Source organism: Anomaloglossus baeobatrachus, chromosome 4, assembly GCF_048569485.1.
Source record: "Anomaloglossus baeobatrachus isolate aAnoBae1 chromosome 4, aAnoBae1.hap1, whole genome shotgun sequence".
Lineage (NCBI taxonomy): Eukaryota > Metazoa > Chordata > Amphibia > Anura > Aromobatidae > Anomaloglossus > Anomaloglossus baeobatrachus.
The window spans coordinates 242,121,694-242,137,658 of record NC_134356.1 but is presented as its reverse complement, the minus strand read 5'-3'; the positions used below and the strand labels follow the sequence as shown (position 1 = coordinate 242,137,658).

Below are 15,965 nucleotides of genomic sequence, written 5' to 3'. Positions count from 1 at the left end.
CAGTGTTCTGTAAGCTGTGACTTCAGTTTGTAGCAGAGATGGAATCATCATGGGACCTCGTTGTATGGGTTATGTCGGATCTTCATGTTTGGGGTTAGTTAAGGAGTGAAAGAGGATGGGTTTTTTTGTATTTTATTTCTGATATTTTTCTGTGTTTTCTGTTTTATTTCTTTTAACTTACAAATTAGTAATGGGGGAGTCTAATAGACACCTCCCATTACTAATCTGAGGCTTAGTGGCACCTGCAAGCTGTTATTAACCTCTTATTACCCCGAATGCCACCTCACCAGGGCAATCGGGATGAGCAGGGTAAAGTTCCGGGATTGTCGCATCTAATAGATGTGACAGATCTGGGCTGCTGCAGGTTGCTATTTTTAGACTGGATGGCCAATAACCATGGGTCTCCCCAGCCTGAGAATACCAGCTCCCAGCTGTCGGCTTTATCATGAATGCGTATCAAAATTGAAAGGGACTTCAAGCTGTTCTTAAAATTGTTAATTTAAATAATTTTAAAAAAGCCACATGGGGTCCCACTTATTTTGATACACAGCCAAGATAAGCACATGACTGGGGGCTGCAGCCTGTAGCTGTATGCTTTATCTGTGCTGGCTATCATAATATGGGGGACCCTACGACAATTTTTTTATTTATTTATTTTTACACCAGTATATAGACATACACACAGCGTCTGTGATTGTAAGCAGTCAGACACACTGTTACAGAGTGAGGGTGCAGTCTGACTGCAACCAATCACACACGCCGTGACTGCCGGTGGGCAGAAGAAGCAGTGCTTATGCATGAGCGTAATGACTGGCCCCGTAAGTAGCGTTACAGCTGCGTGGAGACTGGTAAGTACAGGGTGGGCCATAATTATGGATACACCCTGATAAAATGGAAGTGGTTGCGGCATATTAGTACATGGGAGGGGCAAAACATTTGAGGCTGGGTGACGCCCATGGCGGCAATTTGCAAAGCTGACATTTTAATTCAACTTTACTTTTTTTATCAGGGTGTATCCATATTTATGGCCCACTCAGGGTGTTTCCATGCTTATGGTCCACCCTGTATAATGGGCTTGCTCTAATCCCCTTATCCCTTCTACCACCATTTTAAAGCACATGATTCAGGTCTCAATAGACTTAGATGTGGACCTGCATCTGGCCAGATATCCAAGATTAATTGTGGGCCCGAACCAGGGTTTTTTGGGTTTTTTTTAAACAGGTTGGATCCGCCGATCTCCGGTATCTGTGGGTCCGCCCATCACTAATTTATACCCTTTAAAGGGATGTTTTCATCAGAAAATGACCAATAGTTTGAACCAGGTTTTTGAGCTACATGTACTTTTTATCAATATTGTCAGTTTTATTTTTCTATTTTTTTATATTTCTAGTTAATCTTTAGTTAAAAAAAAATATATAAATATATAAAAAATAATATAAATATATAAATAATTATATATATATATATATAGTGTATATAAATATATATATATATATATATATATATATACTGTATATATATATATATATACTGTATATATATATATACTGTATATATATATATATATATATATATATTTATACTGACCACTGGGGCTTATTTTAGGCTTTTATACTTCATTTTTTTAGTAAGTGTTTTCAGCAGTTTCTTATAATCAAAGGAAAGGCAGGGTTATATTGACAAGTACCACGGCTATATAAAGCTAATAACCCAGAATCTACCAATCACAAAGAGGAATGACACAGCTAGCCCTGCTCACCCTTCCTTATCAATATCCCTTCCGCAAGCTTATTAGATTTAATACAAAAATGGGCATATTTGTTGTTTCCTTAAACAACAGGAAGTTTGAGTCTAAAAAAGCCCCAGTGACCAGTGTTATTATTCCAAAATTTCTATTTTTTAATTTGAATACAGATTGTGTGGTGTAAATTGAAATAAAGCTAGTAGTCATGCCCTTGTATTTAAAGTTGCAGATTCTCATGTTCCACACCAGAGAAAGGTTAGATTTCTACTTACAGACGTATATCTCCTGGATAAAATGAATCACTTTAAAATACATATCTCCTTCAAATTATAGTAAGTAATAGTTGTGTTTCCATTATTTCTATAACATTTCCATAGAGCACTTACCATTCAGCACAAGACCTTGGTTAGGACCAAAGTGAACATCGCCATTCCTCAAGATAGTAACCTGTTTATTAATGTCCTCGTCCAGCACTAATGTGATTGCTTGGATGCATGTATGATCAGAATGCTAAAAAAGGAAAATATAAAATCATTACAAAGTGTGAAAGAGAGAGAGAGACTACACTATCTTGACATTCATTTCCAGAAATACTCTGTGCTGCAGGAAAACAATTCTCCTTCCAATGTGTAACTTTCAGTCTTTGACTAGCCACAACATTGTCTTACCCATGAAATACTCTGTGCTGTGGGTGTAACCAGCTCTTTCCAGCTTGTGACCTACTACAAAAGCTCAACATTAATTTCCTGAAATACTCTGTGCTGTGAGTGTAACCAGCTCATTCCAGCTTGTGACCTACTACAATATCTCGACAAACATTACCTGAAAAACTCTGTGCTGATGGAAGGCAATTCTCCTTCCACTATATAACTCTCAGTCTGTGACCAGCCACAGGATTATCATACCCCTAAAATACACTTTGCTGCTGGAACATGCACTTTCCAATTTGTGACCTGCTACAATATCTCAACATTTATTTCCTAAAATATTCTGTTTGAAGACAAGTCTCCTTCCACTGTCTAACGTTCTGTCTGTGACCAGCAAGAAGAGTATCATACCCCTGAAATACTCTGTGCTGCTGGTGGAACCATTACTTTCCAGCTTGTGACCTACTACAATACCTCAATGTTCTTTTTCTGAAATACTCTGTGCTGCTGGAAGACAATTCTCCTTGCGTTGTGTTACTCTGTCTGTGACCAGCCACAAGATAATCATACCCCTGAAATACTGTGCTGTGGGTGGAACCTGCACTTTCAAAGTTGTGACCTACTACCATATCTCATTTTTAAAAATGTGAAAAAAAGCAAAAAAATATATTTATGACTATTTTCTGAGACTCTTTTTTATTTGTCTGTCAATGTAGTTGTTGTTTGCTTGAGGAGCATTCATTTTGGGGTGCATGTGATGTTTTGATCACTTATCACTTTTAATTGCATTAGTTGGGGTGAAGCGGTGATCAAAAAACAGCGTAACCGATTATGGGTTTTTTTCATATGTTTTTGAATTGAGAAAAGGGGTGTGAAATCAATAAATTATTTTTTTAATTAATAAATGTAAATATATACCGTATATATCATTTTTGGATTGTTCTTTTTTATCTTTATCTTTTAGTACTTATAATAGACTTGAACCTGCAATTATTTGATCCCTTGCCTAATATACTGCAATACCACAATATTGGTTGGGAAAATAAGTAAGCAAGTTAGTAAGGGAAATGAATGCTCTGTTTAGCGAGGGTGATGGAATCAATCAAGCAGGCATGGCGAGCGCAACCATTTACATACCAATGCCAGAGTTTGTCAGCTGCATCTTTATGGTTAAGCAGCAGTGATTGGAGCTAGCTCCTGTCTTCGCTGTTAAAAGGCAGGTGATAATGTCGCGGGCGGGGGCCGGCTTCCCCGTCACGGGGGCTGCTCGGGGAGATCGCGCCTGGATCCGGTGCCTTTTCCTTGGTGGCTCAAGCGGGGCCGGACCCGGAGCTCGAGCAGCACTCCTCGCCCATGAGTGAAAAGGGGATTTGGGATTGGTTTTTGGGATGGACAGAGTTCGTGATGCCACCCATGGGTTGTGGTGATGGTGGGCACCACCGCTACTGGTGACGGGGTTCCCGGGAGCGATGGCGGGGAGCAGCTAGGTGTTGACCCCTCCGTGGGTAGGGGCTGTTGGTCCTGGGGCCCGGTGGCTGGTTGGATTCCCGTAGGATAGGGCTCGCAGGGTGCAGGGTCGCGGTGCAGCACGGCGTGGTGCCGGATGGCACTGATGTACTCACTCAGACACAGATGGACAGAGTCTCTGGTAAACGAAACGGCTGGATGGACGGGGCCCGCAGCCGGCTGCAGTGTTTCCCTGGATGGGTTGATGGTGGCTGTCGTTTCCTTGCACATGTGTTTGTATGTTGACTCCAATGCCTGGGCACCGGTAGACCGCTCCCTGACGTATATGTGCCGGGGGAGCCCCTTTGCCCGCAGACGTTGGCCCTTTGGATCTCTGGCCCTTGGCGGTGGCACTTATCCGTAATGGTTGGGCTGTTGCTTTCAATCGGGACATGGTTGGGAATGAACCCCTGAGGTCCAGACCGCAATCAGAGAATTTGACTACAGGTTGGCTTTAAGCCTAGTCGGGGTCTGAGTACCCTGCTTGGTGCTTGGCTCCACTCTGCTCCCCGGTTTGGTACCGGCGGGCCACCGCCCGACCCCGGTCCTACGGTTCTGCTGACCTTCGCCAACTCCTGCAGACGGCCACCACCATCTGCCGACCTTGCTGGAAGTGCCCGGGCTCAGACCCAGACATGCACAGTTCTTGCTCCTCACTCACTACAGACCACAACTGGACTGACTACTGTGTTTTTCCCGCCTCCAGGCTGTGAACTCCTCGGTGGGCAGGGCCAACCGCCTGGCTCCGCCCCACCTGGTGTGGACATCAACCCTGGAGGTTGGCAACAAGGATTTAATGTTTGACTGGTGTGCCCTGTCCAGGGAAGGGGGTGTATGGTGTTGTGTAGTGACCTGTGACCCCTGGGGTCCAGGGCGTCACAATAATACCTGCCATATATATGGAGTGGGCGTCATTCCTGACCCTTCTCTATACATCCGCACCCACTTGAGGACATACAAGTACATCCTCCATTAGTAAAGGGTTAACCAGAATCTACACAGAACTTGGAAGATTAGGGTTTCAATAGACAACAGAAGAGAGTGCATATTTTGATGAGGTGATCTTGATCTCATAGCACTGTTAAGTTAATTTTTCTTAATTTAATGTTTTTTATATTTTTTAGAAGCTCAATTATGAATTTACTCACCTAGATATAGGGAAGTGTTACATTTTTTCTCTGCGCTTCTGTCATATATTTGACTAAATCCTCTCATCTGGTAGAGAAGACTTTGAGTCCCCCTCAGATACCAGGCCCAGGGTGTTACTTGTATTCTGCACCCCTTAAAACTACACCACTGGAAAAATCATTAAAGGTGATTGAAGTATTGGTGACCAATCGTTTGGATATAAATATACAGTACAGACCAAAAGTTTGGACACACCTTCTCATTCAAAGAGTTTTCTTTTTTTTTCATGAATGAAAATTGTAGATTCACATTGAAGGCATCAAAACTATGAATTAACACATGTGTATTGAAATACTTAACAAAAAAGTGTGAAACAATTGAAAATTTGTCTTGTATTCTAGGATCTTCAAAGTAGCCACCTTTTGCTTTGATTACTGCTTTGCACACTCTTGGCATTCTGTTGATGAGCTTCAAGAGGTAGTCACCGGAAATGGTTTTCACTTCACAGATGTGCCCTGTCAGGTTTAATAAGTGGGATTTCTTGCCTTATAAGTGGAGTTGGGATCATCAGTTGTGTTGTTCAGAAGTCAGGTGGATACACAGCTGATAGTCCTACTGAATAGACTGTTAGAATTTGTATTATGGCAAGAAACAGCAGCTATGTAAAGAAAAACGAGTGGCCATCATTACTTAAAGAAATGAAGGTCAGTCAGTCCGAAAAACTGGGAAAACTTTGAAAGTGTCCCCAAGTGCAGTGGCAAAAAACATCAAATGCTACAAAGAAACTGTCTCACATGAGGACCGCCCCAGGAAAGGAAGACCAAGAGTCACCTCTGCTGCGGAGGATAAGTTTATCCGAGTCACCAGCCTCAGAAATCGCAGGTTAACAGCAGCTCAGATTAGAGACCAGGTCAATGCCACACAGAGTTCTAGCAGTAGACACATCTCTAGAACAACTGTTAAGAGGAGACTTTGTGCAGCAGGCCTTCATGGTGAAATAGCTGCTAGGAAACCACTGCTAAGGACAGGCAACAAGCAGAAGTTACTTGTTTGGGCTAAAGAACACAAGGAATGAACATTAGACGAGTGGAAATCTGAGCTTAGGTCTGATGAGTCCAAATTTGAGATCTTTGGATCCAACCACCGTGTCTTTGTGCAATGCAGAAAAGGTGAACGGACGGACTCTACATGGCTGGTTCCCACCGTGAAGCATGGAAGAGGAGGTGTGACGGTGTGGGAGTGCTTTGCTGGTGACCCTGTTGGGGATTTCTTCAAAATTTAAGGCATACTGAACCAGCATGACTACCACAGCATCTTGCAGCAGCATACTTTTCCATCCAGTTTGCGTTTAGTTGGACCATCATTTATTTTTCAACAGGACAATGACCCCAAACACACCTCCAGGCTGTGTAAGGGCTATTTGACTAAGAAGGAGAGTGATGGGGTGCTACGCCAGATGACCTGGAGTCCACAGTCACCAGACTTGAACCCAATTGAGGTGGTTTGGGGTGAGCTGGACCACAGAGTAAAGGCAAAAGGGCCAATAAGTGCTAAGCATCTCTGGGAACTCCTTCAAGACTGTTGGAAGACTATTTCCGTTGACTACCTCTTGAAGCTCATCAAGAAAATGACAAGAGTGTGCAAAGCAGTAATCAAAGCAAAAGGTGGCTACTTTGAAGAACCTAGAATATAAGACATATTATCAGTTGTTTCACACTTTTTTGTTAAGTATTTCATTACACATGTGTTAATGCATAGTTTTGATGCCTTCAAAGTGAATCTACAATTTTCAGAGTCATGATAATAAAAAAAGCCTTTAAATGAGAAGGCGTGCCCAAACGTTTGGTCTGTACTGTATATAAATATCAGATTGTAGAGGACCGCCATCAAGCACCTAGTGCCATGGCCACTTGAAGTACACCACAGTTCTATACACCGTAGTTGCCATTCTTAAGTACTGCATCTTAACTTCCATTTCCTTCAATAGGAGCTGAGCTACAAAAACCAAGAAGGGTCAGTACATAGTATTCGGAGCAATAGTATTCTGGCTCATTCACTGTATTTCCAGCAGTGGGTATTTGCTGATTGGTGGGGGTGTTGCAAATACATGTCTGCTCTAAGGATAGGTCATCGATATCAGTCTTGGGCAACTCCATAAAGAATAAATGTCCATCTTTGCAATCAATAAATGCAGTAAATAAAGGCATGTTAGAGATACCCCTCCAAAGTAAACATAGCTTACAAGTAAAAAATATAAAGCTGGTGTCACACTAAACGACAGCGACAACGACGTCGCTGTTACGTCACCATTTTCGGTGACGTAACAGCGACCTTGTAAGTCGCTGTTATGATCGCTGCTTAGCTGTCAAACACAGCAGAAGCAGCGATCATAAGGTCGCTGTGCTACATGTTCAGAGAGCAGGGAGCCGCGCTTAGCGCTGGCTCCTTGCTCTCCTGCAGCACACATCGGGTTAATTAACCCGATGTGTGCTGCAGCTACATGTCACAGTGCAGAGAGCAGGGAGCCGCGCGCACTGCTTAGCGCTGGCTCCTTGCTCTCCTTGCTACAGTATACATCGGGTTAATTACCCGATGCATACTGCAGCCACATGTCACAGTGCAGGAGCCGGCGCTGGCAGCAAGAGCGGAGGCTGGTAACCAGCGTAAACATCGGGTAACCAGGGAAAGGTCTTCCCTTGGTTACCCGATGTTTACGCTGGTTACAGCTTACCGCAGCTGCCAGTGCCGGCTCCTGATCGCTTCATTTCGTCGCTCTCTCGCTGTCACACACAGCGATGTGTGTGTCACAGCGGGAGAGTGACGACCAAAAAATGAAGCTGGACATTCAGCAACGACCGGCGACCTCACAGCAGGGGCCAGGTCGTTGCTGGATGTCACACACAGCGACAGCGACGGGACGTCGCTGCAACGTCACAGAAAATGGTGACGTAGCAGCGACGTCGTTGTCGTCGTCGTTATGTGTGACACCAGCTTTAGTTACAAGTTGATAAATACATTAGTAACTCTTACTGACTTGTAAATTAAGAATGAGAAGAACCTGATGCATTTTTTCTCTTAAGGGCATTCTCAGGGAGATTAGGTGTAATATCATTCTATCTAGTTAACTGTTCATCTATCCACACACCATAAGTGCCTCACTTGGATCTAAAAAGTCAAATACCTGCTGTATGGGCTTAGATTCCAGGACTTTGAAGGTAATCTAGTTCTAGACAAAGGACCATTTGTGTAGAACTATTTGTTGGTTTTAGTGTGGCTCTTCAGTTGGATGACATCCTAAAATTTGTATGTTCTATCAATGCTCAACTCAGACAGTGTCTTGAGTACAACTAGTCAACTGAGAAGCTTCATTCATCTGCTTGGTGGTAAATTGGAGTGCTTCTTGCCAATCAGGAGATTGATGTGTTCTATTAAGACACCTGTTTGTGTTGTAATCGAAACTGATTCTTGAGCAACCATGCAAAAGATATTCATGGAATGGCAAAGCAATAACACAAAAGACGAGTGGCATTTGCTACATCGGGAAAATAGGGGGTTTTTTATCTTGATTTTTTGACGCCAGGATTATTTAATTAATGTATCTTAGTGTGCAGCAAAGCTTTTAAAAGGCTATGCACAGAAGACGTATTTTTCAGTTGGAACTCACCTGAAAGAGCGTTAAAAAAATAATGCATATAAGCACAACAATGTCAAAACGATTTGTGTTTATGTTCCATCTTTTCTTACTTCTTTTAGAAACAGTTAAAAGAAGTGATCTGTCCATGTTTCTGACAGTTTCCGTGTGGATGGTGTCTTATTTATGATATTTAAAAGTAAAAAACACTAATGGCAAAAAGGCAATGCAAAAGACATCACAAAAGGATGTCAGAAAAGGCGCAACAGAGTAAACATGATGCAGGTACACAGTGTTTATCAGACGCCGTGTGCACATATCTAATTTCACATACGTTTCTCCTATTTGCCCCTATACTCACCTTTGAAACAAGAGAAATTAGATGTTGTAACTCTTGCGGCCAGTGTAGGGCTGGCCGGCAGGATTAGAGGACACACTTGACACACAGGGGGACCCATACTTAGCCTTTAGCGGGAGGGGCTTATCTAAGCGCCTACCACCAGGCGGACACCAGGTACCACTCCCAGGGCAGTGACAGGGGCTGTAGTAGCTGACCACCAGGACCGGTGACGGACTATGGTATAGGCACAGGTGCACGCAGGTACAGGCAGGATGTCTGAGGCAGACAGGCAAGCAGATACAGACAAGCATGGTGGGCACAGCAGGGACAGATAGGTATGGGATGGCAGACTCAGGTACAGGTGACTGACACAGAGGTAATGGGACCTAACAACTAGCTTGACAGACAGGACACTGACTAACTAAAAATGTTGCGCAGGCACCTCTCCTAATGGGGGGGTGCCCTAAATACATAATGCCTCTCTGACATAGGCTGAGAGGCGCTTCCTGGAAATAGCAGGCCGGCTCTTTGAGAGGAGGGCCAGTGTGTGTGCGCACATGCTCTAAGCACACTCCCGGGAGACCTGGGTGCATGCACAGGCCCAGGGAGGGGAAGGAGGTAGCAGCACACATGGATGTCCGAGGGAGTGCAGGGGAGGATATGACCCGGCCAGGGCAGAGAGTAACTCGGTGTCCCGGCAGGCGCTACAGATGTCATCTATGTGCAGTTAACACAAATCGGCTACAAACCAGTAATAACACTGAGAATCTGCACACAAGAGGCAAGTAGGTTTGATAATAATTTTCATAAAATTGCCCTTACCTGATCACAGGAAGATTTCTGTAACGTAATTGTAAATTTATCTTTTCCAGTTCCCTTAACCAGAATGTACTGACACAAACCCAGGAATGTGAAATAACGTCCATCAAAAGTTGTGAAATGAGAATCGCCCACCACAGAACACTCAGCTGTAAAAGAAAATATTTTTTTGTCCTCAAAGTATAATTTTCATATTAAAAAATAGTTAATCATCGGTGTGTTTGACGCCTTACCAACGACCTCATTGACAACTCAGAGCTCAGACACGTACAGCCACGTACGGGTCCCAACGACCACCGAGATCGTTATACAGGTCACTACGGTCACTGTATCAATGCTGCGTCGTTGGGAAGATCTGACTGTGTGACATCTCACCAGCGATCACATAGCGACTTACCAGCGATCCTTATCAGGTCGTATCATTGTCAGGATCACTGGAAAGTCGTTAAATATGACGGGGGCTTTACACCTTAAGACATACAAATCAACAACATGCCTTCAGGTAATCTTTTCAGTCATGGTGCAATGTTCTAGCTTTAAATGCTTAAAGCTGGGTTCACACATAGCGACAGCGACAATGACGTCGCTGTTACGTCACCATTTTCTGTGACGCAACAGCGACCTTGTATGTCGCTGTTATGATCGCTGCTTAGCTGTCAAACACAGCGACGCAGCAGCGATCATAACGTTGCTACATGTGCAGAGAGCAGGGAGCCGCGCACATTGCTTAGCGCTGGCTCGCTGCTCTCCTAGCTACAGTACACATCAGGTTAATTACCCGATGTGTACTGCAGCTACATGTGCAGAGAGCTGGGAGCCGGCACTAGCAGCGTGAGAGCGGCGGAGGCTGGTAACGAAGGTAAATATCGGGTAACCACCTTGGTTACCCGATGTTTACCCTGGTTACAGCTTACCGCAGCTGCCAGATGCCGGCTACTGCTCCCTGCTCGCTTCATTTCGTCGCTCTCTTGCTGTCACACACAGCGATCTGTGCGTCACAGCGGGAGAGCAATAATAAAAAAACAAACCAGGGCTGTGTGTAACGAGCAGCGATCTCACAGCAGGGGCCAGATCGCTGCTCAGTGTCACACACAGCGAGATCGCTAATGAGGTCACTGCTGCGTCACAAAAACCGTGACTCAGCAGCGATCTCAGCAGCGATCTCGCTGTGTGTGAAGCACCCCTTACCACTTCTTAACTATTCCAAGTTATTTACCACTACTTAATCTAATTATATAGCTATATACGGTATCTATGTTGTTAACCAAATTGTGCATTCGTTACTGATTGATATTGTTTACAACTTATTGGTATTTTTTGTTGGGCACCCAAAGTTAATGTATTTTTTTATACTTTATAATATATCTGGGTGATCAGAGTGATTGATAGATATCTAATTAAAATGTTTCACATTCCTGGATTTTCACGTTGATCCATTGCATATTATTGACGTCCATCATATTATTATTTCTATCCGGCATGATTGTTGTACTGTATCTCTGCCTCCCCCATTGATTTTATATGTTTTTTATGGGATTTTTGGTTTTCTACATTGGTGTGTCCAAATATATATTTTTTTTTTACATATTCTTGGATATTTAGTGATTAATAAAGTTATTTTTATTATTATTATTATTATATACTTCATACATTTATTGATGGACATGTGTGCACAAACACTATACAAATTTGAATCACCTTCTTCTCGACAGTTATAAATAAAGAAGTTGAAAAAAATAGACATAATTGTATTGCGCTTCTGTAAAAGTCTATCAAAAAAGAAAATTAATTAAATAAAAACGTTGTAGAGAGAAAAAAAAATTTCAATACAACCCTTGTAAATTGCCAATTTTTTGTTGTCCTCAAATTAAAATGGACTGTCATTTCTTTGAGAAGACAATCCAGCCTATTATAGCTGGTACGAATAACACCAAAGGAACAGCCCGGACTGCTGCCCTGAAGGGGCTCAAGGGAGGGCAGCATGACTGAGGAGGGATGCTAGGCTTTAGTGTCAGTTAAGGGGTTAACTTGTGGGGTGCTTTTGTGCGGAAAATTGTAGGGTGGAGCTGCAGGGTCAGTTGGGATTTGGGGTAGTCCGATTGGTTAAGGGGTGGCGTTAAGGGGGGGGCAGTATATAAGGTCAGGTCCCTAGAGGGTTTGGTCACTTTTACCTGGAAGGCAACCAGAATTGTTCCCGCCCACCTGTAACAGTAGGTCAACCAGTGTGGAGAAGAGGATGGACTGACTTTGTCACAGCAGCGGGGGGAAAAGAGGTGGGTATTTGAAGGTGGGGGTTTGCACAAAACAGTTAGGGGGGATCCTAGTGCAAGAATGGGTTACCCCTGGTGGCGCAATTGACTGGTAACATGGGTCCAAGCTTGGTTGAGTCTCAGTGGGACATGGGTTGGGCAACATTCGGCTAGGTGCCCTCGAGCCGGTGTGGTGCGGATGAGGGCAGGTGGTGTAGCTGATGTTGTAATCAGACGGTTTGGTACCTTCATTTACCCCTCCTCCTTTCCGGTATTTTTCATTGGGTATTTAAAATGTTATTTATGTTTTGATGTTTTGTTGTTTAATAAGCGGGGCTGCTGTGGCCTTTTATATCCAACGTCACGCAGTCTTTGTGTTTATTTTAGGTAAGAACTCGGTAAGTGGGTGACGGTGATGGTCGGTTGGGCACGGTAAGGGCCGACTAGTCAGACTTTCCGGAGTCATGTCATCAAGTCATTGGTTACTTGCAAATAATCTGGACTGTCAAAACTACCAACCTCTGCGATGGATCGCTCATCACCACTGTTCTGATGGATGTATATATATATATATATATATATATATATATATATATATATATATATAGATAGATAGATAGATAGATAGAGAGAGAGAGAGAGAGAGAGAATATATATACAGTACAGACCAAAAGTTTGGACACACCTTCTCATTCAAAGAGTTTTCTTTATTTTCAGGGCTCTGAAAATTGTAGAGTCACATTGAAGGCATCAAAACTCTGAATTACACATGTGAAATGAAATACTTAAAAAAGTGTGAAACAACTAAAAATATGTCTTATATTCTAGTTTCTTCAAAGTAGCCACCTTTTGCTTTTACTGTTTTGCACACTCTTGGCCTTCTCTTGATGAGCTTCAAGAGGTTGTCTCCGGAAATGGTCTTCCAACAGTCTTGAAGGAGTTCCCAGAGATGCTTAGCACTTGTTGGCCCTTTTGCCTTCACTCTGCAGTCCAGCTCACCCCAAACCATCTCGATTGGGTTCAGGTCTGGTGACTGTGGAGGCCAGGTCATCTGGCGTAGCACCCCATCACTCTCCTTCTTAGTCAAATAGCCCTTACACAGCCTGGAGGTGTGTTTGAGGTCATTGTCCTGTTGAAAAATAAATGATGGTCCAACTAAACGCAAACCAGATGGAATAGCATGCCGCTACAAGATGCTGTGGTAGGCATGCTGGTTCTGTATGCCTTCAATTTTGAAAAAATCCCCAACAGTGTCACCAGCAAAGCACCCCAACACCATCACACCTCCTCCTCCGTGCTTCACGGTGGGAACCAGCCATGTAGAGTCCATCCGTTCACCTTTTCTACAAAGACACAGTAGTTGGATCCAAAGATCTCAAACTTGGACTCATCAGACCAAAGCACAGATTTCCACTGGTCTAATGTCCATTCCTTGTGTTCTTTACCCCAAACAAGTCTCTTCTGCTCGTTGCCTGTCCTTGGCAGTTGTTTCCTAGCAACTATTTTACCATGAAGGCCTGCTGCACAAAGTCTCCTCTTTACAGTTGTTCTAGAGATGAGAAGGTGTGTCCAAACTTTTGGTCTGTAGTGTATATATATATATATATATATATATATATATATATATACACAGTATATATAAACAAGACACGTACGTCTTTGTGGGTATCCATTAGAAAAGCTTCTTTCTTCGAAAAGCCGCACATCTCTCGAAAAAAGAAGTGACTACACATCGCTAACAAATATTGTATTTGTGTCAAGTGAAGTATATGTTCTAATTGACATGATCTTCTCCAAATAAATGATTTTAAAAACTTACCTGGGCATTCATGTTCTGTGCAGTTCCAGACACCACCAGTGCAAATACTAACAAAGAAATAAACATGTCAAAATTAGTAACATGAGTATGAATAATTTGATCTATGAATCTATCTAATAACATACTAATAAATTAACTTCAATGTCATTGGGTCTCATGTATATGTAACAACATTGGGCAGTGAAGAGACTGACGTAAGTGATAATAATATGTGTCTGTGTAGAGCACGGGTGTCCAACCCTTGGCCTGGGGGCTGCATATGGACCAGGATGGCTGTGAATGCAGCCCAACATAAAATGGTACCCTTAGTTAAACTATGAGAATTTTTGTGATTAAGTGTAGAATAAGCATACATACGCTCCCTCGCTATTTATATGCATGTGGCGGTGTACGGCCTCTAGTATATTATTTTCCAAGCACAGACAGAATAATTGACATCAAACGTTATTTGTGCTCATGGTGACTTAGCAAGGCAGTGGTTATCAATATTTCATCCTACCATTGCAACATTAGGAGTTTAATGTTATTAAGAAATCAGGTAAGCATTGTTATTTGATTATTAAGAGAACTTCTACACCTCAGCAGCGCCTCACAATTTTTCCGCCTATTTACAACTGCCCTTCTGCCATTCTCAGCATCCGCAGCCGAGAGGGAAATGAAATGGCTTCACTACAGTAGACAGTTTCATTAGGGGCCTGTAACAAAAACTGAGAGTGGTTCCACACTATGGTCCAGTATTTTCACTGCAGCAATCATGCATATTGACTTCTGTGATAATCCCTAGTGGTAGACAGGTTGTACTCACTCTAACAAACAATCCATATATGCATGAAAATCAAAAAAAGAAGAAAAAAGTAGTGGGAAAAAAAACACACTTTATTTCATATTCTTTAAAAATGGGTCAGCGGTCAGATGCAAGCTGTAGAAGGACGACGGCCGGTGAAGCCAGGACCTGGGAAAGTGACATCAAGCGCAAAATGGCTGTCTTCCTTCTACAGCTTGCATCAGACCGCTGACCCATTTTTAAAGAATATGAGATAAAGTATGTTTTTTTGCCACCCCATTTTTCTTTTTTTTTTTCATTTTTATGGATATGGACTGTTTGTTAAGGGTACTTTACACGCTGCGATATCGGTACCGATATCGCTAGCGAGCGTACCCGCCCCCGTCGGTTGTGCGTCACGGGCAAATTGCTGCCCGTGGCGCACAACATCGCTTACACCCGTCACACAGACTTACCTTCCCTGCGACGTTACTCTGGCCGGCGATCCGCCTCCTTTCTAAGGGGGCGGGTCGTGCGACATCACACGGCAGCTGTCCAATAGAAGCGGAGGGGTGGAGATGAGCGGACATAACATCCCGCCCACCTCCTTCCTTACGCATTGCTGGTGGACGCAGGTAAGAAGATGTTCGTTATTCCCGCGGTGTCACACATAGCGATGTGTGCTACCGCAGGAACGACGAACAACATCATACCTGCAGCAGCAACGATATTAAGGAAATGAATGATGAGTCAATGAGCAACGATTTTTCACGTTTTTGCGCTCGTTGATTGTCGCTCCTTGGTGTCACACGCTACGATGTCGCTAACGGCGCCGGATGTGCTTCACTAACGACGTGACCCCGACGATATATCGTTAGCAATGTTGCAGCGTGTAAAGCACCCTTTAGAGTGAGCATAACCTGTTTACCACTAGGGATTATCACAGAAGCCAATAACCGTAGTGTGGAATCGCTCTCTGTTTTTGCTACTGGCCCCTAATGAAATTGCCTAGCGACATTCTGACACTCTTTCATTTCCCTCTCGGCTGCCGATGCAGAGTATGGCAGAGGAGCAATTGTAAACAGGCGGGAGATTTGTGTTTTAATCGCCCCAAATCTTATTTGTTCTATAGTTCTAAATTAAGTTTGTTTTATTTAAAGCTGTGCTGATAAGTAGCGCTCTCAAAGTACACACTGTACAGGTAAGGCCGCTTTACACGCAACGACATCGCTAATGAGATGTCGTTGGGGGTCACGGAATTCGTGACGAACATCCGTTCTCGTTAGCGATGTCGTTGCGTGTGACACGTACGAGCGACC

The 15,965-nt window shown here is 43.3% G+C and overlaps 1 protein-coding gene across 1 annotated transcript in view; it reads right to left on the bottom strand.

Moving 5' to 3' along the window:
* The window catches only part of OTOGL (otogelin like), a 315,223-nt gene that overhangs the window by 245,193 nt on the left and 54,065 nt on the right, over nt 1-15,965 (bottom strand). Inside the window, exons 14-16 of the mRNA XM_075344757.1 lie at nt 13,884-13,930; nt 9,819-9,964; nt 2,131-2,254 (exon numbers count right to left, since the gene is read on the bottom strand). Of these exons, the coding sequence (XP_075200872.1) occupies nt 2,131-2,254; nt 9,819-9,964; nt 13,884-13,930 (317 nt within the window). The remainder of the gene's footprint in view (nt 1-2,130; nt 2,255-9,818; nt 9,965-13,883; nt 13,931-15,965) is intronic.